Source organism: Salvia splendens, chromosome 22 (genome assembly GCF_004379255.2).
Source record: "Salvia splendens isolate huo1 chromosome 22, SspV2, whole genome shotgun sequence".
Taxonomy (NCBI): domain Eukaryota; kingdom Viridiplantae; phylum Streptophyta; class Magnoliopsida; order Lamiales; family Lamiaceae; genus Salvia; species Salvia splendens.
In genome coordinates this window covers 4,261,033-4,288,772 of record NC_056053.1, presented here as the reverse complement: position 1 = coordinate 4,288,772, position 27,740 = coordinate 4,261,033, and the positions used below count along the sequence as shown (strand labels likewise).

Below are 27,740 nucleotides of genomic sequence, written 5' to 3'. Positions count from 1 at the left end.
TTTTATTTAGACATTAATGGTTGCTTTTATATTTACATGAATTAATTGTTTTGTTCATACACCACTAATTAACTTATTTTTACTTTGAACATTCTAGTAGTGCACTTTGAATCTTGTTATTATCTTGAAAACAAATATATGCATAATATATCGAATAAATATTTGTTGACTAATAAACGTAAATGTATTAAAAAGTTTAAAACAAATGTAAGTAAATTTAATTTGGAAATTATCCTCTTCATTTAAAAAAAACGATTATATGATTCTTTTCATTATCATCAACATTGAATTTAATTATGGCTTATCGACGTTAACGCTACTAATTATAAGCATGTATATCTAGTTTCTACTATGGATCCTTCCAAAGGGAGGAGGAATTAAATATTTATAACTTTAATATTCAAGTAGCACTAGTGTCTATTAATCTTAACTACTAATATTTACCTACAATACATTTGATAACACTAAAAGTCAAATATATTTAAAAATTTCATCAAAGAAATGCAATAAAAATAAGATAATTAAACATATACTAAGTTTGCACATACTTTAAATACATATTTTAAGTATAAAGCGAACTACAAATACATATTCAGGTTGCACATATCTTAAATAAAAAAAAAAACAACATTTAAGTATAAAGTGAACTACAAATACATATTTAGGTTGCACATATCTTAAATAAAAAAAACATTTAAGTATAAAGCGAACTACAAATACATATTTAGGTTGCACATATCTTAAATAAAAAAAACATATAGTATTAGAGCATCCACAATGGGCGCCCTATACTGCGTCGCATCAACATTTTATCCTCCTACCCATTCACCTGCAGTGGGATGCCCTATGGTCCGCCCTAAGCATTTTATTTATTTGAATATTTAAAACACTACAAAAATTGGAAAAAAACTTCATTTCATTGAAAGTTCAAAGGTTACAGTACGAAATAAAAAACTACAAATTCTCAATAGCGGTTACGGTTCCAAACTTCTTCAATCATGTCGTTCATGAGTTGAGTATAGTCTTGTTGGTTGCGCACTGAGGCATGTCTAGATAGAACCTCATTAAAGCCCATCGGTAATCCTCGAACGTGGGGCGGGGTCGTCGTGCTGGAGCTAGATCCACCTTCATCATCGCCCCAATCAGTGACTCTTCCACCTTTGTGTTCGACTATCATGTTATGCAAGATGATGCACGCATACATGACATCGGCGATGACTTCCTTGAACCAGAAATGCGCCGGACCTTTCACTATTGCTCACTGCACTTGGAGCACACCAAATGCCAGCTCCACATCCTTCTGCGCAGCCTCCTGCTTTTGCACAAATAAAACTCTCATGTCACCCATTGGGCAGCTGATCGTCTTCACAAAAACAGGTCACCTTAGGTATATGTCATCGGTCAAGTAGTACCCCATATGATATTGGCATCCGTTGGCAGTGAACTCGATGGTCGGGTCGTTGCCATTGCATTGCCCGGTGAAGAGGTTGGATGAGCTGAGGACGTTGATGTCGTTGTTCGACCCCGCTACACCGAAGTAAGCATGTCAGATCCAGAGCCGATGGTCAGCGAAGGCTTCGAGGATCATCGTCGGGTGGCTGCCCTTGTATCCATTAGTAAATTGGCCTCTCCACACAGTCGGACAATTCTTCCACTCCCAGTGCATACAATCGATGCTCCATAGCATTTCAGGAAAGTCGTGCGCCTTCTTGTGCATCTTCATCAGGGCCTGGCAATCCTCAGCAGTCGGCTTTCGCAAATATGTGTTGCTATAAGCCTCCACAACTCCCCTACAAAAACTCTTCAGGCACTCGCGGCCAGTTGCTCGTCGAACATGTCCGCCGTGGTGTCGTAGGCCAACTGCCGGAGCACAACCATGCACTTCTGCAAAGGCGTAAGTCCGGGTCTGCCGATGCCATCTTTTCGATACTGGAAGTATTCATTACGTGCCTCCAACATTTGGACAATGCTGAGAAAAATATCTCGTCGCATTCTAAAACAGCGGTGAAACACCGCCGGGCCCCACCGTGGTTGCTCGGTAAAATAGTATGCAAACAGACGTTGGTGAGCTACGTCGTGCTTGCGGCGGACAAACTTCCGAAATCGAATCGGCCTCGGGATTTGCGCCGCCGCCTGGGCATGCTCTGCCGCTTCGCGCTCCATTTCGGCCAAACATTCCGCCGCAGCCTCATGAACGCAATTGAATAAGGCCCGAGTAATGCCCTCCGATGTACTTCAGTCGCCGCCGGGTCTCATATTTTTTAGTGAGATATATAGGGAGTGAAATATTGGTGTGTGGGGAAAGTGAGAGATGAGAGAAAATTATTGGTGTGGGAAATGGAAGAGAAATGGAGGTTTAAATAGAGAAAAAAATTTGGAAAAAAAGGAAAACGCGTTGCATCATCCGCGGTATCCTCCGCGTGACCCGCAGTGAGGCGGGCGATACCGCAGACGATGAGTGTTCCTACGCCATCGTCCGTGGACGATTTATAGGGCGCGGACGATGCATCGGGCATCATCCGCATGGCTACAATGGTGGACTATCGTCCGCCCCACTGTGGATGGTCTTAGTTTTTTTTTAATAAAAAACACCTAGTGTGGACGTCGGTTTAGGCAGATCCCGAACCCGTGAATAAAATCAAAATATATCGTTCCAAAACATGACCCAAGCTCAAAAGTGACTTGGATCCAAAGATAGAATAAGAAACAATAAATTGGAATCCCCATAAGTCGGGAACCACCATACTATTAAAACTAAACTAAAACTAGGATGAATAAGTGGAATAACTAAAAACAAAGTATCATATACTAAACTAATTACAAGATCAATCCATATCTCTACGTCGGAAGCATAAGTTTGGATGTCTAAGCTGAATCATAGAGACTTAACTAATAACAATATAGTTTAAGTTGACATGCACGTTATTCATCAAAAATCATTTAAATAATAATGATTATGTATATAGGGGAGCGTTATTCTCCTTTTCACATCTTAGATCCTTTTTCCTTCTTAATATTACGCGTTAGATCTAAGGCATCAACGGATCAGATTGATTCTATAAAACTGGTTCCGTGTTGCATTATAGAAGGTGGTTGTATGCATTACAGGGTTATTATTGACATTTGACGGAAAAGTAACTGCCACATTTTGGTATCTGCGAATAATGCACCACATGGTCACGAGTAATGCATATAATTGACTATATAATGCACAATATGTGAACTGCAATGCATACGAATAAGATGTACCATGTTATGATGTTTGGACACACGTTTCTTGTTTCCCCTAAGGGTTTAATAAGCTTAGGGGCTAGGGTATAGTACGTAGACACGTATGTAATCTTCACATGGTAACGAGTAATGGATATAATTGACTATATAATGCACAATTTGTGAACTGCAATGCATACGAACAAGATGTGTTGTGTTATGATGTTTGACACACGTTTCTTGTTTCCCCTAAGGGTTTAATAAGCTTAGGGGCTAGGGTATAGTACGTACGCATTAATAACAAATTATAAAACGATACGAATAATTCACCAAATTGTCACGAGTAATGGATGTTATTAACTATATAATGCACAATATGTGAACTGCAATGCATACGAATAAGATGTACCATGTTATGATGTTTGACACACGTTTCTTATTTCCCCTAAGGGTTTAATAAGCTTAGGGGCTAGGGTATAGTACGTAGACATTACTAACAAATTGTTGTTATTGGAATATACGTATGTGCATTATTTGGTTTAGGTAGTGCATTATGTAGCTGTTAATTGTTATTATCTCAGTATATTATGCATTATTAGAGGTATTGTGTATATGGGTTAATCAACGGATTGAAGATTACATACGTGCATTTAGTAATGTCTACGTACTATACCCTAGCCCCTAAGCTTATTAAACCCTTAGGGGAAACAAGAAACGTGTGTTAAACATCATAACATGGTACATCTTATTCGTATGCATTGCAGTTCACATATTGTGCATTATATAGTTAATAACATCCATTACTCGTGACAATTTGGTGAATTATTCGTATCGTTTTATAATTTGTTATTAATGCGTACGTACTATACCCTAGCCCCTAAGCTTATTAAAACCTTAGGGGAAACAAGAAACGTGTGTCAAACATCATAACACAACACATCTTGTTCGTATGCATTGCAGTTCACAAATTGTGCATTATATAGACAATTATATCCATTACTCGTTACCATGTGAAGATTACATACGTGTCTACGTACTATACCCTAGCCCCTAAGCTTATTAAACCCTTAGGGGAAACAAGAAACGTGTGTCCAAACATCATAACATGGTACATCTTATTCGTATGCATTGCAGTTCACATATTGTGCATTATATAGTCAATTATATGCATTACTCGCGATCATGTGGTGCATTATTCGTAGCGGTTTCCAGCCATTATTAGATTACTATTGTACCCTCATAATGCACAAAATAGGACAAATAATGCAACACGGGATTAATTACCCAATGTTGATCTTGACCGTCCATTTCTCTAATCTAATGGCTGATATTAAGAAGGAAAAAGGAGGAAATATAGGAAAAGGAAATGAATACATCCCTATGTATATAAATTATACATATAAATTTAAATTATAACGGCTCTATTATCTTGTTATAACTAAGTTTTTTTAAAATAAATAAAATATACTGTATAAAATATCAACAAAGTTAATTTTAATTAAAAATAAAACTACAAAAGTTATATAAATAAAGGAGTAATTGCTTAGATCTCATAAATATTTTTAAATGTTTATTTTGGTACAAATACAATAAGATGAAATATAGATAAAAAAAGATAAATAAATATAACGAAATAATATATATGTATAGAGGTATATAATAGCCCATTTAATTTTTGTTTTGATTGTTCCCACCAAATTACAATAAAAATAGTAAGTTGAGTCCCAACTTACTATTTTGGTCCGTTCACGATTAGAAGTCCCGATTTCATAACTAAGACCAAATACTAGTATTAGTTTTCTCTAATAAAAAAGGTTTTATTTTGTTGTATAAAATGGCTTATTTTATTTTAGGAAAAAGCTTACTTGATTTTGTGCATTTAAAGTCGTATATGATTAAATTTGCATTGTTTCGTCTTCATGTATATATATATACATAGTAGATGTATATAATCACAATCACAAAAATTATAAAAATGTTTAACCGATTGTTTGCATTAAAAAATAGTCTAAAAACACCCCATCAAAAGAATGAACAATTCATGTTATTTTTATACTCATTTATTTTTCCAAAATAACGAGAACTAGCATCCGTGTGACTTTGTGTTCTCATCGATAAAATCGATGCATAAGTTATTCGTTATCAATCTTAAAATTATAAGTCTAATAATTGTTCATATTCTCATTCTCAATTTCTCAAAAAGAATTGTAGAAAACAATTTTTTTTTGCCTCATTTCACTACATTTTCCCTCCCACTCTCTTACTTTTCACATCTCTCTTTTATTTTATCAATTATACATTAAAACTCGTGTCATTCACAATCTTATCTATTTTTCGTGGACAAAGAGAGTAATTTGAAATGGAGTTGTCCAAACGAAGCGATGTCGAATTAAGTGAGTCTCTAAGGATGTAGCTGGATATAATTATTTAAGGGTTTTCTGTTTTAAATGATTAATCACCAAAATAATCAAGTTATTTATAAATTATTGTTGGCTAATGAAAGAAAGAATAAATATATAGGTTGGTGTAAAAAAAGAAATGAAATCACTATATAAATTTTATATATAGGTTATTCCTCACATTTTAATTATAGAATGAAACATAATATCATAACTCAATAGTATATCAAAGCTCAAAAAATATTGATCCAACAATATATATATTTGGGCCATGGAGCTTGATCCAACCAATTAGAAAAAAAATCCAACTCCTTCAAAATTCATCTTGAAGAATTTGAGTGAAGGAGCAGTAATAAATAAGTCGATATATAATAATATCTGTATGTGCCAAAAAAGAAACGATTCAAAACCATCAATTTTGGCCTATGTGCCAATTTTCCATCCAAATTTTTCTGATCTTGACGTGGAATATTTAATTATATATAAACTTATTTGGCATTTAAATGTATTTTTAATATCGATGTTCCACATCAATTAAAATTCGATCAAAATTAGAACGATTGGGTGGGTTGGATATTCGTACAACCCATTAAGTTGATGATTTTACAGACAACGTGCAAAGATTGCGAAAAATATCATATTTCGTTCAAAGTTGGTGGTTTTATCCCTAAATAAAACCTTATATTGCAGGCTTTGCAGCATCAATCTTTTCTTTATCCATATTATTTGCCATAGGCAAGTTAGTAAACTAAATTCATAACACGTGATGCATGAAGTATGTATCTCTTTTACATCGACAAATAATTGTCACATATTCATAAAAAAATCATTAATAAAACCATCCAAATTTATTCATTGAAATGGTTAAAACTAGGCTAATTATACAAGAAAAAACCTAGGAATCAACTATAACCTTGTTTATATCATCACCACATTAAAAAAAATCATGAATCCATACAAAATCTTTCTTCTATATGAACTAACTCACACACTCCCAAAAATCTTCCCCAAAAATCACTTCAAACAACCGCCCATCATGGGCTCTCTCTCTCCGCTCCTCCACCGCAGCTCCGCCGCCTCCCACCGGATCTTCGTCCCCTTCTGCGACCGGAACGCGGCTGCGGGCGACGCCACCACGTTCATCGATTGCTACACGCCGTCCACCAACACGTGGCACCGCGTCACCTCGATCCCGGCATCTGCCGAGGGTTTAGTCTTGAAGGACTTTTCCATGGTGGCGTTCGGCCACCACATTTACGTGTTGGGCGGCCGCCTCTGCCGGCGGCCGGCCGAGGTGGGATCCTCCGCCGCCGCCGTGGATGGGGAGTTCCGGCCGAGGGCCGTGGCGACGGTGCGGCGGTATGATGTGGGAGCGGATCGGTGGGAGATGTGCGCGGAGATGTCGGAAGCGAGGTTTAGCTTCGCGTGCACCGTTTGCGGCGGGGGGATATATGTGGCCGGCGGGCAGAGCTTGCCGGGGCGGGCGAGGGGGATATCGTCGTCGGAAGTTTATGATCCGGCGACGGATCAGTGGAGATCGCTTGCGAATATGAGTAGAATGAGGTATTTATTTATTGCTTTATTGGACATTTAAAAAGAAAATTGGAGATTTTAGTTATTGGACATTGCACTAATATCTCTATTATTTAAAAATAACATCAGTTGTTCTTGGACATTGATATAATATCGCTAGAAGGATCTTTGCATTTTCTTGGGCAAAAAAACATTTTAATTATAAAAGTTAGTGTTTATGTATATTTGGTGAGAGAGAATTATTACTTTCATTCGTTTCCCTTCAAATATATGTCATGACTAACAATTAGTTGTCATGTATTCTGATGAGTTCTCTTAGGGAAATACAATAGAAATGAATGGACAACTGCCAGTTCTCTATCTCATGAAAAAAACTTAATAGCTCAGAGTATTTTGGTCCAAAAAGTCTTAAAAAATGCAAAAAATCTTCCAGCAATATTATATTAATGTCCAAGATTATTTAGTGATATTTTAAAAGTATAGGGAGTGCGAATGATATTAGTGCAATGTCTAGGACCTTAATATGTCTCTTAAATAGAAAGAATAACATATCCTATGCCTAATTTTTAGCGTTGTAATTAATTACAATAAACTTATTTCTTGTGGTGAACTTTTCATAAGTTAGAGAAAAAAAACTAACTTAGCGTAAAATTCACTACAAATCATAAGTTAATGATTTTTGCAAGCAATTTTAAAAGTCACGAGAAATACCGAATTTCGGTCAAAGTTTATGATTTTAGAGAGGAATAGCCCTTTAATTCAAAGATAGATGATCCGTCTTACGAATTTTGATCCATCTGATAGGTACAAATGCGTGGGCGTGACGTGGAAACGAAGAATCCTCGTAGTTGGAGGTTTCGTCGGCGGCGAGAATTTCGGCCCCTATGACCATATTGCCCGAAGCTCCGCCGAAGTCTACGATGCAGAGAGGGATAAGTGGATCTACGTAGCTCGAATGTGGGACCTAGACGTCCCGCCGCGACAAATCGTGGCGGTGAACGACAAGCTCTTCAGCTCCGGCGACTGCCTCCAGTCGTGGAAAGGACACATAGAATCCTACGACGAGAAAGAAAGCATTTGGAATGTGGTCCATCGCTCCAGTTTCAATTGCATGTCCCCTACCTACACTGCGGAGGGGACGACCTCCACGGGGAGATGCTACATTACCATGGCTCCTGTTAGAAACCACCTCTACTTCCTCACCGGGTATAGCATGCCCGGGGAGGGTTCGCTCTTGAGATCGGAGGTTCATGTTTTCGACACCTCCAATAGTGGGGGCGGGTGGCGAAGCTTGGAGTCGATAGATGAGGTTGGGGAGAAAGAGTTATGTGGACATTGCTGTGTGTTGAGTGATGATGAATAATGGTCATCAAGTTTGCATCCCCAAATCTCAAGCTCATCAGATCTTATAATCTATAGTGTTTTATTTGTGTTTTACTGATTTTAGATAAATGTTGGGTAGCGTGTGTGAAATATGAAAGGTGACAAGTTAAAAGAAATGAAATAAAGATTAGTATGGAATGATGATATGTAGAATGTTGAAATTAATACTCCATGACCATGATGATATTTGCAATGTTCAAATTTATGTGTAACATTTTGCCTTAATTAATTGGATGATTTGTAGACTACATCTATGTTATGTTCATAGTTTTATTTTCAACAAAGAAAAGCTAATAAGGAATTGTGTTTCTTCCATTGAATTGAAGCCGAAGGGGCCAATGATCTTGCACGCCCTCACCACCTTCCCCGACAAACACAGCCCCGTTGCTAGTGGCCTAAATGAGGCGGCCGAGGGCATGATCTACTTCTCGATCATCACCTCCTACACCCTCAAATCCTTCTCATTCCTATGTTGCTTAAATAGGCAATCGATCAAGATATGGTGAAAGTGTATAAGGTCGGATCACACCCTCCCTCAACGATCCCTCACAAGCGCCACCACCTCATACACCTTCCCCGTCTTTGCCAAAGCATCAATGAGCACAGTTGTAACAGCAGGCGTCACAGGGGCAGCCCATCCTGGCCATCTCCTCAAACAGCCTCCTTCACACGTCTTCCCAAAGCCATCGATGAGGCTAGAGTACAATACAAAACGCCATTCCCAACCAGGCTCCCCCCTTGGCAATACTCGAAACACTCTATGGCCTCAACCTCCCATTCCTGCCCAAGCCATTCACAGTCACACCACAGGTAACCTCATCTGCAACGAGACCTCCCTCACTTCATCCAAGCTCCCATTCTCCGCAGATGTGTCAATCAAGGCCGTGTAGACAGCCACATTCACCTCACACACCCCTCCTTGCAGAGCCCTCAATTATAAATGATAATCACTCTAAGCATAGCTTCAAACTCATCAATGGACTTCCTCAAGTTCCCTGATTTACAATGCCCTTTGATCAAGGCGTTTACGCCATGACGTCGGGCTTCACCTTCCCCTTTCTCCATTCCCCCCAAAACCCTCTCTGCAGACTCAATATACATATAATTATCAAGAAACTGTAAAAATGAATGAAGGTTCAATCCCACCATCCTTCATTCTCTTCCACACCCGCCGAAGCTCCTCATCCATCCCCCAATTTCCAAAGCTTCTAATCGTAAAACAAAACCCTGATTTTCATTTCACCAAAATCTGACCAAACCCTAACGAAATCTCACTCCAAACAAAAAAAATTTCGACCAATTGAAGGAAGCATTCAATATTATGAGAGTACAGAGTAGCGGTTTTGCTTACCGGCCAATTGAAAAAATAGAACGCGGTTGAGAATGTGGGAGGAGAAAGAGGGCGGCAGTGCCGTAGATGACGGTGAAGGACTGCACCCATTTTGGCGGGGGATGCGATTGAAGTCGCGGAGACGCCGCTATGGCCTATGAATCGAACTTCGACAGCTATATTGTAGAATTGAATATATTTAATTAATGTAGCGCAATAGACAATATGGTCCCATGGTCTAGTGGTTAGGACATTGGACTCTGAATCCAGTAACCCGAGTTCAAGTCTCGGTGGGACCTTTTTCATTTTTATTTTTAGATGAACATTAGTTTCATTTTAGGGCCATAAATAGGACAACAGTTTTTTATAAATGAAGTTGGGTTCAGTGACTAGAAGTACTAAGTATTTTGAACTTTATGCTATAAATAAAGTTAAGTGGGTCACATAAATTTTTTCTAGTATATTTTATTTCATTAGAACAAAGCCACAAACTCACCTTTTAATTTCTACTCGTTAAAATCAAATTTAGTTTCTGGCATTCTCATGGGTTTTCCGTCAGTAGAAACTTTATACCAGAACGTAATTGTTAAAATCAAAGTATTTAATTGTCCGTTCCCTTGGATGGAAACTTAATACTACGAAAAACGTCAATGTTTTGGATATATCGAAAGTATAATTTTCCCTGAGACAATAATACGGCACTCAATGTGTTAAAATAAAAAATCCAGTGTCAGCCCATTCCATGATAAAGTAATGAATCTTCATCCCAAGTCGAAAACAAAGCAATCAATCACTTATCTAAAACTCCGTTCTTCTTTACCTTTTCATCCAACTTCTTTAATGACTCCAAAACTAAAGATCAATAACATTGCAAATATCATTCAATAAAAATGATGGCTCAAAAACATAGTACTCCTATTTTGTTTAGTCAAAACATTCTATTCTCAGTGTTTTCTTGCATGAAATATCCAGTGTAACTGCAAAAACTTCTAATAAATCGATCACAATGATTCTACCAGAGTACAATTCAAAACTCAAATGAGCTCGTGTCTTTTCCAGGACATTGACAGATTGCCTTATCCGAGGAAGTTCATAATAACCAAATGAAGCACTAGATTGCAGAGTACAAAATCTGCAAAAGCACGCTCAGGAGGTAAATCCTGCAAAATAGTGGGCATGCAACTTAGTGAATCAACCAACAAAGTTCACAACTGGAGAAAAGTTGAAAAGACTGAGGAATAAGGATAATAATATCGATCCAAGCTTTTTATTTCTTAGTATTATCCGTAACTTTTGGTGTGCTATTAATCTGATCTGTTACTAAGATTACAGTTTACAAGACAGACAGTTCCGAATGCATATCAGAATACTCAACAAAACTTGATAACAAATAACTGAATGTTAGAAGTAGAACGGCTAGCTAGAAAATTCACTTCTTTGAATTCTTATAAATATAATCAAGAAAAGATTGATTCCATACTCCATAACTCGGAATCTTGGATATCAGTGCATTACCTTGAATTCCTTGTTGTCTTTGTTTACTTGAATTCGGAGACTAACTGTAACCCAAAAAAAAATCTAATTAAGAGGTATTCAAGACTGGATTAATATCATTTTGCATATAAAAATATGACCGTGCAATCTATATACCAGCAAGGACAGCGGTTCCCACGCATGAAAGTACACCAGAAAGAAAGGAGTTAAATGGGAATGATCCAACAATAGCCATGTAAGTAACCTGAGGAGAAAAAGAACATTAGCTATCCATGTAAGAAATAAAAAATTATTTGAAGTCAACATGAGGATTAGAAGTTAATAGTTAATATGATTACAGATTACAAGATTAAAGCACAGGAGTCATCTTGCTAAAATATATGCCTGATTTGGTTGAAAGGAGTTCACCTTCATCTTATTCTGATCACAAGGTTGCAAAAGCAACTAAAATGGGTAACAATAGCAATATGCAAATATCTCAAAAGAAATATTTTGAGTTCTTAATCTATCTTAAAGGCACTTGAGCCTATTAATATAGGAAATGGCAGAACAAGTTGAGGAATTCATGATCTATATCTTCTTGATAAATCATAAATCTTTATCTCATTTTCCATACTTCAAACAAAATCCACAAAAATTAGAATATGAAAACAATATGATATCACCACACCATACAACTTATGAAACACCCATCATAGTCCATGTATCATTTATTACCTTCAGGTTCATAATCAAAATAAAAGATACTACTATGTGTCTCCAAAAATAGAACCTCATCAAGAGGGAATTACAAATACAGTCTTTCGAATTTTTATTTCAATAAAAAAATGGAAAACAAAATAGAGACAAATCCTCTCATCTTCAGTGTCTGCATAGTTTTGGAAGCTCAAGAGTCCAATATTATGGTGACTTGTGCATTTTCAAACATATGCTCATAATCTAAAGGAAATTTCAGTTATGAGTCATTACAGCATTCTTTGATAGATTGATCACATACATTCCCAGTCATTAGCTTTCTAAACTCCGACCCCCCCCCCCCCCCAATATATCCATGTTGACCTGATTCCAATGCCAAAAATATCAGTTGATTCAGCTCCACTTCACAACAAGAAGAAATCATATACCTAACTATCACAGAAAATTCACAAGAAAAATGCTTATATATCTAATTCATACACCAGCATTTCCTATCCGACCTCGAATCTCCTACCAGATTCACAAGTTAGTCAAGCACAACCCAACCACACACAAAATTACCCCGTATCATCTTTTTATTTTCACTTCACCAGTACAAAATTAAAATTCCAACACTCATGGAACAAACCATTCAGATTTAAACCTCCATAGCTCAACGAAAGAATTTCACAACCGTAACTAATTAACACGAAATCAGTTAAATTGAGCAAAACGAGAACCATAACTCCTAATGTCAGATAAATTCTCGTCATACCTGAATCACAGCGGTGACGATCGCGAAGACAATGTAGAGATCGATGATCTGAGAAACAAATTAATATTAAAACCAAATTTCTCGGAAAATTCAAACGAAGCATCAGGAAATATACTACAATTAGACAGAGAGAGAAGACCTTGAGATGATTAGCGGTTGCGGCGTAGGCAGAGCGAAGAGAGTGAAACAGTGCGTGGACATCCCTCGTCGTCGCTGATTTCCCCATTTTCTCACACTCTAAATCTCTCTATTTTGCTTGAGGTCGATACTGAAGACTAGAACCCAATGACTTTGGGTTTTGTTCAGGCCACGTTATGCGAATTTACCATTACACCCTTTTGCCCCATGAATAATGGGGAGTATAAAATGAATTTTGGGGGATCTCTATTTTTTTACGAAAAAAATCACATTTGAGCATGATATCATTTTGCTTTGCTTTTTCAAGAAAGTTTAGCTTGATGTGGAAGTTGATTAACATTTAAAGTACATACATAACTATCTTTTACACGAAAATTGAATGCAACTAAATTTTTTTAATATTTGATATTTTTTTAGTTATGTTTGTGAATAGGAAAGACCGATCTTTTTATTTCAAAAAGGTATGTCAATCTTTTCAGCGTGCCTATCTTTGCTCATGCATCGATGATCACTCATATGTTATCTTCCACTTAAACCGTCTTGAAACTACTCTGTAATGCGAGAAGTTCGACTCGTGTTATCTTCCGCTTGAATCGTCCTGAAACCACTTCATAATGTGAGAAGTTTGACTTAGATGCAAATATGTAACAATCTGGCTCCCAATGCATTGTCCTCACTTACATGCTAGTATTTGATAAGTTTCCCATGGGTTAACATCTTAAACATTGTTCATGCTAAACATGTTTAAACTTGGAGTTTTTTTAAAAAATTGACCATAAAAGATGTATTTTGTTGGTACTAGTAAAACTTATGTTGTTAAGCTCTTTCAAATATGTGGGTGGTCCCATACTTGCATTATAAGTAGGAGTTGCTCTTTGTCCGTGTCTATATTATCATTCACTCTTTATTCGTGCCTATGCACTGACGATCACTACCTCTTTTTGCCCGTGTGTTATTGATAAAATATTAAGATAAAATAAATCTTGTTTAAATTTAAGATAGAAGTGAAGATATATTAAGATTAGATTTGACAATTCTTTAGTTAGGAATACAAAATAAGAATCCAAATAAAAATGATTTTTGTGATTGATATTATAGATTGTGTATAGTTAAAATGTAAACTAAAGAAAATGCCCTTATTCAAATGCCTATATCCAACAAATGCATCCAGCATACTAATAACAAGAATATGTATCCAACCACTGAAAAGCAACCACACTTCAGTAAAATCATTTTGATGTAGATGCATCACTCATCCAGATAAAGCAAAAGTATAATCGTTTAAACAAAATGGCTGTCTTATACTACTATATAATTTGAAGAACTAGTAGAACATGATATAGAATATACAAGACCGTATAAATTCTCAAACTGTACGATGTAGATGTAATTTGTACGTAGTCTGTCGGATTAGCTTTCTCAAAACACTGCTAACTGGTCCGAAGTGAAGGAGACATCTTCTGAAGAAGCATGTTTGCTTATTTACTCCTGCACAACAACCACATAAATCATAGAAAGGTTCTAAAGGGTACGCACACTCGTGCTCGTGCTCGTGCTAGTGCTAATACGCATAGTTGCTAGCATCGGTTCTAAAGTCATGACTCGTTTGAGTGGTTCCCCCTACTAAAAATGGTTATCGAAGATTACCTCGAGAGACTTGCCATTGGGATTGGGTTCAGACGCCTCGGATATCCGCTCTTCAGATTTCTCATTCGAGTAACTGAGATAGAAAAAACGGTGTGTTTTAGCAGTGGGCAACAACCCAAAGCAAAGCAACATGTCCATAACTCGATGGGCTCGTTTAAATATCTAATAGTACTAATGACTATGGAAACGAAGACCACAACATATGTGCTAGAGCGTGATCGACTAACAAAGCTATTAATGCATAAGTTAATAGCAGATGGCACGTACGTTGAGAGTATAGTAACCCAAATCAGCTCCACGCAATCCACCCATAAGAGGCGTTGCTCGACTGGAATCACTCCGTACGTGATCAAATGAGCGAAAGGCCAGAGCTTCCAACCCGCCTGTCTCAGATCATACAAAAAGAATGATCAGTCAATGATTTGAAATGTTGGTTTTAGTTCATTACAACTTTCTCAGCATATATTAAGTCATCATAATTCGTAAGTCCTTCAACAATCAAACTACACTTTTGCAGTTGAAGAACATTGATTTTAAATTCTCAAGTATGCTTTGTTTCTCAAATATTTGCACAACAAAATGCTGATGACAACATGATCATATCTCCTAATCCAGCTACACCATTCAACGACGAAGTCTGCAAACGAACAAAAAGGGACAAAACAAGTAGCTGCATAAGAGTTCTTACAGTCAACAAAGGCACAAACGTCGCTTTCAGTTCAATGACAATTTTCTCCAGGGATTCACCGCGCAACAATCCCAGCACCACATAATAGATGCTGTTCCACACAGCCGACCACACGGTTTGGTCAAATGCAACTTTGGCAGGGACCACCCACCAATCCTTGAAAGGGAATAGAGCCTGTTGAAACAAGCAACTTCAAGACTCCACAAAACAACAAAATGCTCAAAATTTTCAACACATTTCAGCCACAAACACATACACACCTCACAGAATTGGTAGTAGTAATGGGAAAGTGATCCGTGGAGTGTGAACCCAACAAGGCCGGACCTAAACATCCGCGTCCTGTCAAACTCTAACAGAGGCTTCCCTTCATAACACTGAGAGGTTTTCAAGCAGAAAAATGATTATCCAACCATAACCAACACAATCCTAAAGAAAATAACATCACCAAAAATGCTTACTTGAGCAATCCAATCTCCAACAGAGTAAACAATCCCACTTATCACCATCTTTGACAACACGGGATGCTCTTTCAGAGCTTCTTCATACGCGGTCCAGTTGTGCTCAGGTGCATATCTCAGCACCTCATAAAGAGTCCATCCCTGAAGATTTAGTAGAGCATATAAATTTCAACACACTTTTGTAAGAATACAGACTAATAGTAAATCAGATCTCTAAAACAAGCAAAACAAAAGCAGAAATTGGTTTCAGTTTACATCTCTTCATTGTAAACTCATGAAAACACATACAGAAAACAATACTCATAAGTCATAACTATTAATCACCAAAACTACTTCAAAAAACTAGCTATCACAACCACATGAAACTTATACCAATCACAATAGGCAGCTTAAATTCACTAAAGATTCAATTTTTATTCCTTTTTGCTAACTAATCCCAAGACTAATAAAATCAAATCACCTAAAAGAAGCAAAACAAAAAACCCAAAAATTAGTTCCAATTTCCAGTTCTTGATTGTATCCAAGATAATAATTCAGTAATGATAAAACTACTGCCGAAACTAGCCGTTACTACCACATGAAACTTGGACCAGTCAAAAATCACTGTTAACATTCATAAAGATTTTATTTTTATCAATTTTTGGTGAGTAATTCCGAGACACACCTGCCAATAATCGTGATCAATGGTGAGCAATTTGGTGATGGCAAGGGTGCCAGCACCAAGGACTATAGCAGCATTAAGCAACCTGTCAGAATTAACGAACTCCTCCTTGAATTCCTCCAATTTTCTTGAAATCGAGCCCTTTACATCATCTTGATCGTCGGTTTGCTCAGGGACTTCTCTCTCCTCAGTGACGGCGTTGATGGGCCACCGGATTTTGACTGCGAGATTAGGGTTCAAAAATGGGTTGGAAGGGGCGGAGAAGTGATGAGGTAGGGATTTTGGGAGGCTCAGATGCTGCCGGCGTTGTATAAACTGTGTAGATGAAGAGAAACACTTGAGAGAAGCAGCCATTTCTGATTATTTGGTTTGGTTTGGTTTGGTTTGGTTTGTTTGCTTGTTTATCATCTGTTTATTATGTGGTGGTTATTGCGTTGCATGGTTTAATTGTTCTGATTTGTATTGGATTTTCAAGATTATCTGGATTTAACAGAGTTTGAGATAAAAAGATTTGGAATTTTCTAGCAAGTTTTGGTTTTGGTTGGTGATTAATAATTTTGGGTGTAAAAACCAAGTAAAATAAATTTTTCAATACCTACTAATAATACTTTCAACTAAGTTGAGTATTTGTAGATGTCCTAATTAAATTTAATCATTTCATTTTTTTTAATAAAATAAAATATTTAATCATTTCATCACTTGTCTTACTCATTTTTTTCCTACTTTATTTCTTTTTCATATTCCCTCCGTCACAAAATAGGTGAAACATTTCTTTTTAAGCACAAGATTTAAAAAATTGATATACTAAAAGTTAAACTGAAAATAGTAAAGTAAGAGAATGAATAAATTAAGAAACATTAAGAAAGAGTAAGCAGGACAAAAGATAAAGTTTTATCAAAAAGAGAAATGAGTCAACTACCTTAGGACAATCTAAAAAGAAATACGTCTCAATTACTTTGGGAGGAATTTGAAGTATTTTTCAATACAATTTCTTAATTTTCGTGTCTAAAATTTTGACTCAACTTAATTGGGACAGAGGAATTACTATGTATTTTACGTAGGGATGTCAATTGGGCTAACCTGTCCGGGTTCGGGCCAATCCACTCGGGTTGTCAGGCTATTTGGGTGCGGGTTATTCGGGTTGTGAATTTTTCGGGCTATAATTTTTCAGTCCTAACCCTAAATCTCCGGGTTTCGAGCTAACCCATGGGCTATTCGGATAAAAAATGATCTATGTGTTATTTTCTATCCAATCCAATAATCTAAGTTACAAAAAAAATAGATGGTCACAAATAGTAAAGTATTATCAAAGTGATCAAGAGAAAGAAAATAATAGCAATTGAAACTTGAAACAATATACATAAACATATTACTTAATTAGTACCACACGTGAATCTGACTGCAGTTAAGTGAAAATCATTCATTCCATATAACCCTAATTTTCAATTTGAGAGAGAATACATAATTAAATATACTTCATATCAATGTTGTGTTAAATATTGATATTATCATACATACTTCATATAAGTACATAACCAAAAATTTAATTATATTTTTTATTTTAAAAGGGTTAACCTGCAACTCACCCGGGCCGGCCCGCATGACCTGCCGACCCAAATGGGTCAACCCGTGTAGCCCGGTTTTGTATTTTGGTTACAATTTTCTAGCTCTAATCCTATAATTTTATAGGGTTATTTAAATCGACCAACGAGTTTCAGGCTAGATTGAAATCCCTAATTTTAGGCGAAATTCGAATTTTCCTAATATGAATCATAGTAAAACAAGTACACAATCTGAGATTTTTAAAATAAATAAAAATTTCAGATCATTATCGATGAAGCCACATGCCAGTAGAATTTGGCGAAGAAAATAGGTCGGTCGGATAGTAGGCACTTACAAATGAGAAAACGGTAACTTGATAAATTATTGAAAACATTTCATAAATCATGTTGTATAATTGAATCATATAGTTTGAGATACTAACACCCCCAAACGGCTAATTATGCGTTGTGGGATGTTAGCCATCTCTCGGGCACAAGCGTGAGGCCTCTATGGAGGTGGGTCTCCGGTGGGACAGTGGGTTGAACTCTCCCCTCTAGTGAGCAGAGTACCGTGATTTACCTCCCCTCACTGATGTCGAGCCGGGGGTGGGGGGCGCTCGGGGTTGGCGATACAACCTTTTTGTAACAATACGTTGTGGGATGTGTTTTTTGTGCTTTCAAGATATGAGTACACGTAAGAATGAATTATTGTGTAAAAAAAACTTAAATTATAGGGATATTGACACCTAATATCATAAAACTTTCAAAAAGTTGAGTTTTTCCCATGAATTTTGAAATTGACAAATAATATCACGAACTTTACCCTTAGTTTGTTATTTCCCACCAATGAAAAAATTGTGGCTATATTAATAGATTGAAGAACAAATTTAGAGGATGTGCTTCAAGAAAAAACTATTCTCAGATATTGAAAAACTTGAAGCTCTTGATGTTGTTGTCGAGAAATTACGAAAAAAAATTCGTATCAAGATATTATTTTCTGAAATTTTTTCTTTGGTGGGAAATAACAAACTCGGGATAAAGTTCGTGATATTATTTGTCAATTTCAAAGTTAATGGCAAAAACCCAACTTTTTGAAAGTTTCATGATATTAGGTACCAATATCCCTAAATTATACTAGTAGTATAATATTTTTATAAACTTACTTAAATATTATACACAAATATATTTAGAATAAAAATTTATTGGAATAGTCGTTTAACTTTTCATTTGTCCGACTCCACAATTTGTATTTTCTAGATCCGACACTATGAGAGAGACATAAACTCTAATTTGCATTTATCATAAGGCCATCCACAATAGAAATAGCCCAGCAATAGTCCAGTCATAGCCTAGCCACAAACTCCTCCTGTCACATCATCAACACTTAAAATCCTCCTGCCACATCATAAATAGCCCAGTCATAGCCTAGCCACATCATAAATAGCCCATCCACATCAATAGCCACATCACTAATAACAATTATATAAAAATGAAATAATTAACAATCACACAATATAAGGAATTTAATTTACGAGACATACACGGGAAACATTAATAATACTATTAAAATTTTAAAAAGTACAATAATTTAAAAAAAGTACAATAATTTTAAAAAATTACAATAATTAACAAAAAAGTACAATAATTCACTCCTCTGCTCCGTCGTCATCTCCTCCGTCGTTGTTGGCACCATCGCCTCCGCCTCCGTCTCCACCATCGCCTCCGTCGCCGCCGCCTCTACTCCCGGCGGCTTCCCTCTGTGCCGCCTCCAAATCCTCCTGCATGCTCAGGAGCAATGTTTGAAGCAAACTCTTCTCCACGGGGTCCACCGCCACCCGCCATTCGGCCATCGTCTTGACCATCTGAGCGCGCGTTTGTTGACGCGCGAAGAATTTGAGATCCGCTGTGGATTGGCCAAGGGGGGATGCCGACTGGACCTCCTGGGAACCCCCGACGACCCCCCTCGCCTCCCGTTGAGCCCGCTTGTGCCCAACCGGGCGAGTTCGGCGAGCGAACGAACGAGGGGTCGGGACCTCCTGGGCCGTCTAGGGGAGGTCGTGGGAACCACCGCTGCTGCCGCTGAAATCACCGGTATAGTTCAGTCGTTGCTTCTTCGGCCAGCCAGCGTCGACACCTACTCAGAACTTCTCGGAGTCGTTCAGCACAAGATAGCAGCTCCAGTAGGTGAAGTCCTTATACACCCCCTTCAGGGGGAAGGCTTTCTCCGCTATCCTCCTGCAGTCTTCCTCCGTTTGGCCACTGCTCATCATGCGGAGGGCGTTGGTGTACAAGCCGGAAAATCGGGAGACCGCAGCCCTGATTCGGTCCCACCCCTTCCGGCAATCCTCCCCGGTGCATCGCCTCCCCTCCGGGCAAAACCTCTGGTAGGCTGCTGCTATCTTGCCCCACAAGTTGACGATCCTCTGGTTGTTCGAAACGAGAATATCGTCGCAAACACTCACCCACGCCTTGGACAGCGCAACGTTCTCCGCATCCGTCCACCTCCTCCGTACCGAGCTGTCGTCCTCACCCGGCTGCGAGGACTCGCCGACCCTCTTCCCCTTGCTTTTCTTCTTTGGGGCGCCACGACCCCGCCCTGCGCCCCCCGTTTGAACGGGAGCATCCGAAGCACCGAGAAGATCTAACCCTAAGTCATCGAAGGAGAAAGTGTCAAATTGGGGCAACGGCTGCGACTCCGTTGGGGTCGATGTGTGCGACGAACCAGTCGAAAAATCAAAACTGGGGCGATAGACGTCCCCCGACGTCCCCTGTGTCGCCTGGGATCCCCCCATCGTCCATTGCGTTGCTGGTACCCCCCCGGGCGTCCCTTGCGTCGCCTGTACCCCCTGGGCATCATCTGCTTCCCGGGTGCCCACACCGACATCGCCGGAAACCCCCCTGGCTGGCATCCCGGGCATTATCTGCTGCCACGGGTACATGTCGTAGTATGGTGGCATCTGACTCCATCCACTTCCCACGGGACCGGGGGAGTTTGAGCTTGAGACCCGCTACTCCCTGAAGTAGGCTCGTTGTTGAGATCCATTTACCGTTGTTGATCTTGTACAGAAATTTAGATAGAGAGAGTACTCATTAAAACAAGTGGTGCGAATGAAAATGACGTGCAAGGCGCGTATATATAGTGTTTCGAAAAAAAAATCACGCTAGGCGATCCGGACGCTACAATAGCGCCGAGCGGATCGCCCAGCGCACCGCCTAGCGCCACGGAACCGCCGAGCGCTAGGCGGTTTTTAATAGATCGCCTAGCGCACCGCCTAGCGCCGGCGCTCGGCTAAGCGGTGCGCTAGGCGCTATTGTGGATGGCCGTTTTGCCAAAATCAAAAATTGAGTGGGAGTATGTAGCAAATTATATTGGTTGAATTGAAGTAGTATTTATTACACTACTAGAAAATAGGCTTATAATCACCCCTGGAACTGTCAACATAAATATGTTCTTATTACATAGTGGCATTTGGTGTAAGTGTGATATTAGTAGATGTAATAATAGGTGACGTGTAGCAATAAAGTCTCTATTACCGCACCTAAGACTGTAAAGACAAAGCCCGTCTAATGTCACTTAAGTGTAACAAAACGCAAATATAGACTGCACTCATTTACAACTGAAAATTACAAAAGCTTCCCTATAAATAATTGAAATTACATTTTTTCCTACAAATATTCATAATTTACATTTTCCACCTACAATTAAAAATATTACATTTTCCACCTTTAATTATTTATCTTTTTTGATAATTTAAATATTAAAATTTTTCTTTAGATATCAACATACTCTTAGTCACTTATAATAGAATGTTAACTTAAATACATAACTATAAATTAAATATAATATTTAAAATGCCTCAAATATAAAAGGACTGTTACATAAAAAATTTGCATAATAATTTTAAAATAATCAATATATACAATGTAAAATGAAAATCAATGTATACAAATATAAAATTCTAGATCTAACATTCATCTAGCATTTTTTATTTTCCTTTGAGCTCCTTTTGACAAGCATCACATCTTCATGTCCACAATAACTTCATCTGTTCTTGTTAATGCAATAGAGATGCAATATATTATTTAACATATCAAAACAAAATTTGATACTGTGTTCAAGATAAATACTCCACTAAGCTAGCAAAATTGATAATATAAAGTCTAGAAAAGAACTAAGGCTTTACCTGCTCAAAGCTCAAATTATGAACGAATTTACCATCACCCTTTTCCTTGTCTATTTTCAAACAGAATTCAAACATTCATACTTAAAAAACATGAGAAATATTTGACAAGGGATGTATCACTAATTCTACAGCTAAAAGCACTAGGAAGATAGTATTACCTCAAACGCGTTCTTCAAATGATCGAGTTCCTTGTCGATCTGATAGCCTGATTAAATGCCCGCATTAGCAAAGATTGGCTTGTGGTTTGGACCTGCAAATCGGTCGGACAAACATAATAAACACAAGAAAATCTGAGACTAGCCGAACTTGTGAAGTAACCAATCACAAACAAGTTGAGACTCGAGAGCGAAGTACTCACACTGATAGAAATAATATGCACTTCAATAAATGGAAAAAATTTCAGAATTACAGTAATAACAATTTTAGATATATACTTTAACATATGAAGCCATTGATCCACAACACTCATATTTTTAGACCCCAAAGAAGGAACACAGTGTTCTTCAAACTTAATTTGCAAAGCTTAATTTGTATGCTCTGATGCAAAATAAGAAAAAATGGAATCTTATTAAATATTTCAAAATGAACAACTGAGAGAAAGACAATATCGGATTCTACTTACATAAACTACCCCTCAACCCAGTAGCAAGGACATTGCACTTTTATTGCTGACTTGGTTAAAAACTTGCATCTCTACGGCATTCCTAACTAGTGAAGAAAAAAACAGAGCTTGCAACATGTGACTATGTCTGCACAATTAATTGGCTAAATAACAATAATCAGAGCAATACTCGCGAAGTGGAACAAACCAAAACTCTCTAGAAGGGTAAGTTTCTGTCAAACTAATAAGTTCCAAAGAGTCAACTAGTCGAGAAGAAGAATTACACTTTAAGCACGAATAAATTCACATAAAGGCATCAAGTGATTTTGGTCACTGGTAATCATATCAGGCAACAGTAATTCATTAATACTATCATTCATTATCACATGTATCCATATGAACTAACATGCAAATGTAAAATGATCTTACGAGTAGATTCAATACATTGATCTTATGCAACAAGTTTAAATTTGCTAGAGGATAAATTACAAGAGACAGAATACCTGGTGTGGTGTGTGAACCTTTCATTGAGTGAATTTTGTTATTTCATTGGCCTCACTATTGTTATAACATAATAAGCAAATCAATCAAGCAGCGCATCATAGAACCTTAATACTTAATTCCAACCTGAACAAACTAAAATATAGTATCTCATCACACCCATGGCTAAACTCACACAATTTCTAGGAAGAAGGTTTCAATGTAAAATTCAATTATGCTCAAGCCACAAACATAAATCAAACATTGAAATCTTAAATGTGTAATAGGACGTACAATTATTAAGAAATTCAAGATACCCAACTAACAAATACTAAAAGTAAAGACATTCAAATAAAACTAAAACAAATGAGGGGCTGGGGTAGCATTCTAATGACAATCCACATGAAAATAACCAAAGTTTGGGAATGTAAATGAATAAATTGTAGTTTCAGTTTTGGATGAGAGAATCTGAAGGAAAATTGCAGTATATCAACACTTAATAAAATCAAAATGACCATATACTAACTACAAAATTGATGGAACAAGAGAGATAAATATTTCTTGAATCACAAAATTACAACCTGGAATTTTCTGCTGGAAAATTCTATCCTCCGAAAACCCGAATGTGTTTCTCTGCAACAAATCCTGTTAGCAATGAAAATTCAATCTCCTGCTCGGATTGAGAGAATTAGGGAAAGGATGTTGTTGAAGGAATTTTGGGGGATTTGAAACTGAGAGAGAGACGTGAATTAGGGATGGGGGGAAGTGAAATAATCAAATAGTTGTGGTGTGTGGTAAAAGCTTTACATGTTCTATTAATTTAGTTTTTATATTTTATTATTTAAATATACAGTAATAGGATTATTATTATTATAAAATTTTAAAACATTTCAATAAGTGTAAGGAAATGCATCTCGTTGTTACATTCATTTGAAGTGCAGTATTAGCATTTGATAAAAATGTGATCAAAGATGGGTGTAATGATTGACTATATATAATGACACCTTTTGATAAGTGTGATAAACTAGGTGTAATAATAGGAAATTTTTTAGTAGTGTTATAGAGTTAGTTGTTGGAGCTGTAATCTTGAGGTTTTACTTTTACAGTCCTATTTATAAAATCCAATGAGAGTTTCACAAAATTAAGCCAATTTGTGTGGTGGTAAATGTTGGTTGGCCTACTATTGGTAGCTTAGATTGATGATTTTAATGTGAAAGGTCATTTATGTTCCATCCCTATAGCATAAGAACACAGAATTGAAAGAATTTTATTTGAAAAATATTCTTGTCTTTCAAAGATGAGCTGATTGTTATATCCATTTATGCAGGATGATTAATCGTGTGGGGCAATTTACCCCGTCTCTAGTTGTGAAGAAGTGATTCGTAGAATGTTAAGAGTGATATGCTCGAAGGGAGTAGTTCCACTCTTGGCAGTCTTGCTGCGTTTTGTTTTGTCGTAGTATGAATCCATCGTCTCATGACAGTGCTATGAGTTTCTCGTTTTTTGTTGCTTTGCAAGAATTTGGGTTGTGTTGCTGATATGGCTGTTTTTTAGCTTCAGTAGTGTTGTTCTGATGGATAATATGATACTGGTTTTGTGTTCATCATCAGCCATTTTTGGTAAATGGAAGAGTTTAGCCTTTTCATTTTTGAGTTTAATGACTAAGAGTTGCATTTTTATACATTGTGGAATGGCAATGGTTGTTCTTGATTTCGTCACATATCATAAATTGATCAACTCTCAGATGATCTCTAGGTTCATTCATTTAGCTCATTTGAAGAAGATTTTAGTTTCACTTTTCGATTTTCTCAAATAATGCAACTGTTTGTTTCTAGTGATTTCTTGCAATTTCTCTCATGTCTGTTTTGGCCAGATTTTGGAGCTTGTTTTAGGTTAGTGATAAATGAGGCTGTTGTTCGAGCTTTCGCCCTCTCAAGCTCTCGGCCGGAACATAAGAATAGAAGTAGAGAAACACACACACACTTTTTATTGACGACAAACATGGCAGAGAGCTGCACACCCTTATACAACATAAGGAAAAAATAAACGGTAAAAAACTTAGATTTCAACCTTTCTCATCTCATATGAGCTCAAGGGTTGGAGGGTACAGGGATCCCCCCACCGCCAGAGACGGGCACCTCCGTGCCAGGATTAGGCACGAAGGTGTCGTCTCCACCAGGGATGTAGTTGCGACCTCCGGTCGAGCCACCGAACCCAGGGATGGACAAACCGTTCCCTCCCGGGGCTCCGGTGATGGGGTTGTAGTCCAAGGACTTGGAGCCTTTCTTGGGGATCATGTAACGGCCGAGGCCCGGGATCCACACAGTGCCGTCGAAGGACATCTTGGAGTCCGTCGGGACCTCGCGCCCTGCGGCCGCCTCGAGGGCCAGGCACGAGACGAGGAGGAAGAAGAGGAAGAAGGAGGTTGAAGAAGCCATTGTATTGATGAAGGGTATGGGAATGGGAAATGTGATTGTTGTAGAGAATTTGTGATGATGGAAGGTTGGATTTGATAGGGAATTTATAGTGATTTTTGTGACAATTTTGGCGGTGATTAATTGAACTCATTGAGAGGACGTAGAATATCTATCTGCATGCTCTCTTAATGAGTGAAAAATCATAAAGGCATATTCAAGTTTTTTATGTTTTTTTCATTGTAAAAAAAAATAGATCGGATCCATCTAACTGTTTTTCATAAATAATTGGGTCCATGTACTTTCATGCATAAAAAGATTCCCTTTTTCCCTCTATTTCATCTCGATGAGATTGGTAAAAAAAATAAATCAAGTTTTCATTATAGTACTCAGACTGTCTCATAGTAGATGTCACACTTTCCTTTTTAGTTTGTCTCACAAAAGATGTCACATTTCCTCTTCTCACATCAATTATAAAATTATATTTTATCTCACCACTTAACACATAAAATAACATCTCCTAAAATCTCGTGTCATCTTCCAAGTGTGACATCTACTATGGGACGGAGGGAGTACCATGTATTATGTAACTTTTAAATTGATTGTCACAATGCTAATTTTATGATATAGTATAATAAAAAAATAGTAATCAAATAAAATAGAACAATATTAATATTGTTTTCGTAGAAGATACTGAAAAGTGCGTGTGACATATCAATTCCATTGTGTATATTATATGAAACGTTATTTTCATGCATTATAGAGTGGTTGCTCATTTAAGTACATGTCCTTTCCAAACCAATAATTAACGGCTAATTGAATACAAGTGCATATCTACCAGGGCACAAGTAGGTTGCATTTCACCAGCACGTGTCAATGATCAATATCACATTCACTAGACATGGGGGTTTTTACTTAGGTACATACTTTTTGGTATCGGCATCAACGAAAATAGTTGCAATATGGCAGTAGCCGATAGGGGTTGCGAGAGATGTTGATTGCTTATGAGACGAAATGATTAGAGAATGCGTGATAAAAACTAAAGATACATATGGTGACTGTCGTTGGAAGTAGCATTGACGTAAAAACAATCGACAGTGCCAATATCATAGCATTAACATCAAAAGAACCTGCAGTCTCATAACAAATCTTAATTTTATTGTTATTAGATTTAACTATGCTAAATAATTAATTGAATAACCAAAGTTTTACTCTTATGCCATAATTTACTTTGTAATTAAACATAATACCGATACATTGAGCAATGCAAAAATATTTCATTACGTCTAACACATTGAGCATAATGCATAACCTACAAAATTAATTCACATAAGCTTTTACTATCAAGTAGTGTGATTATAAATGGATTACTTTTAGTGTCATTATTTGTCGACATTATTGATATTGATATTATCTATAGCTAGGGTGCATGTAGCTAAACAAACAAGATTAAAGGACGAGATTCATTCTTAAATTTGCTAAATACTAGCAATATGGAGTAACATTCTGTATATATTGTCTTCTTACACTAGGCTAGTGGGCATCATAGATCAGCCAACTTTGTTTGGTGGCACCAATGAAAGGGACACTTCTTATTACTCAATATTACTATTAATTATTGTTTAATTTTACTTTGGTAATATTCACTTTATGGATTTCACTCTGAAAGGGTACGGATCTATAAATGAGGTTTGGTGTTTGTCTACAATTTGGGGTTGTAGTATATGAACTAGCTTGATCTAGAGCTGCAACATAATTGTTTATAATTAACTATAATTAACTACATTCAAAATTGGTCAGAAAAATCATGAACTTTCACAAAAAATTGGTATTTCCCACAACTTTTTAATTGTGGTCTTAAAAATCACTAACTTTTCAAATTGTGCCGATTTCCCACACTAAAGTTTCGATATAAATTTTGCATGTTAACTATACATAATCTATAATTTCAATAACCAAAATCATTTTCTTTTTCGCTGGATTCACCTGTGAAGAAAATGGGTATCGGCTAGCTCGTGTATCAGTTTTTTTAGGAAAGAAGATAGTTGAAAGAAAAGTTGCTACAACTTAGTCGCATCTACGTGCAATTTTCTAACTATGTAAAGACAAAAAAATAAACGATTCATGTA

General features: G+C 37.1%; 4 protein-coding genes, 1 long non-coding RNA gene, 1 other non-coding gene and 1 pseudogene across 7 annotated transcripts; 2 read left to right on the top strand and 5 right to left on the bottom strand.

Moving 5' to 3' along the window:
- The first annotated feature begins 6,622 nt into the window (after positions 1–6,622).
- Positions 6,623–8,685, top strand: LOC121786456 (ring canal kelch protein-like). Its single transcript, XM_042185101.1, has 2 exons — positions 6,623–7,172; positions 7,947–8,685. Exons 1-2 carry the CDS (start codon positions 6,646–6,648, stop codon positions 8,503–8,505), a joined length of 1,086 nt encoding a protein of 361 aa, XP_042041035.1. The 5' UTR covers positions 6,623–6,645; the 3' UTR covers positions 8,506–8,685.
- Positions 8,678–9,966, bottom strand: LOC121786608 (annotated as a pseudogene).
- A 116-nt stretch (positions 9,967–10,082) lies between these two features.
- TRNAQ-CUG lies at positions 10,083–10,154 on the top strand. Its single transcript has one exon. It is a non-coding gene; the product is annotated as a tRNA-Gln (tRNA).
- Positions 10,155–10,708: 554 nt separating this feature from the next.
- LOC121785858 (dolichyl-diphosphooligosaccharide--protein glycosyltransferase subunit DAD1-like) lies at positions 10,709–13,084 on the bottom strand. The gene is made up of 5 exons (XM_042184326.1): positions 12,939–13,084; positions 12,800–12,847; positions 11,506–11,593; positions 11,371–11,414; positions 10,709–11,015 (listed from the first exon to the last, which is right to left on the bottom strand). The coding sequence occupies exons 1-5, from the start codon at positions 13,023–13,025 to the stop codon at positions 10,932–10,934; spliced, it is 351 nt and encodes a 116-aa protein (XP_042040260.1). The 5' UTR covers positions 13,026–13,084; the 3' UTR covers positions 10,709–10,931.
- A 1,072-nt stretch (positions 13,085–14,156) lies between these two features.
- Positions 14,157–16,825, bottom strand: LOC121785807 (protein SYM1-like). The gene is made up of 7 exons (XM_042184251.1): positions 16,395–16,825; positions 15,731–15,871; positions 15,533–15,646; positions 15,273–15,446; positions 14,852–14,967; positions 14,585–14,657; positions 14,157–14,425 (listed from the first exon to the last, which is right to left on the bottom strand). Exons 1-7 carry the CDS (start codon positions 16,743–16,745, stop codon positions 14,420–14,422), a joined length of 975 nt encoding a protein of 324 aa, XP_042040185.1. The 5' UTR covers positions 16,746–16,825; the 3' UTR covers positions 14,157–14,419.
- A 4,960-nt stretch (positions 16,826–21,785) lies between these two features.
- On the bottom strand, positions 21,786–23,970 carry LOC121786514. 2 transcript variants are annotated; one of them, XR_006047210.1, is made up of 2 exons: positions 23,779–23,970; positions 21,786–23,344 (listed from the first exon to the last, which is right to left on the bottom strand). It is a non-coding gene; the product is annotated as an uncharacterized LOC121786514 (long non-coding RNA). The 2 variants fall into 2 exon arrangements; XR_006047211.1 differs by having other exon boundaries at positions 21,786–23,275.
- A 1,191-nt stretch (positions 23,971–25,161) lies between these two features.
- Positions 25,162–25,708, bottom strand: LOC121786382 (putative cell wall protein). The gene has a single exon (XM_042185002.1). The coding sequence runs from the start codon at positions 25,633–25,635 to the stop codon at positions 25,288–25,290; it is 348 nt and encodes a 115-aa protein (XP_042040936.1). The 5' UTR covers positions 25,636–25,708; the 3' UTR covers positions 25,162–25,287.
- Positions 25,709–27,740: the final 2,032 nt, after the last annotated feature.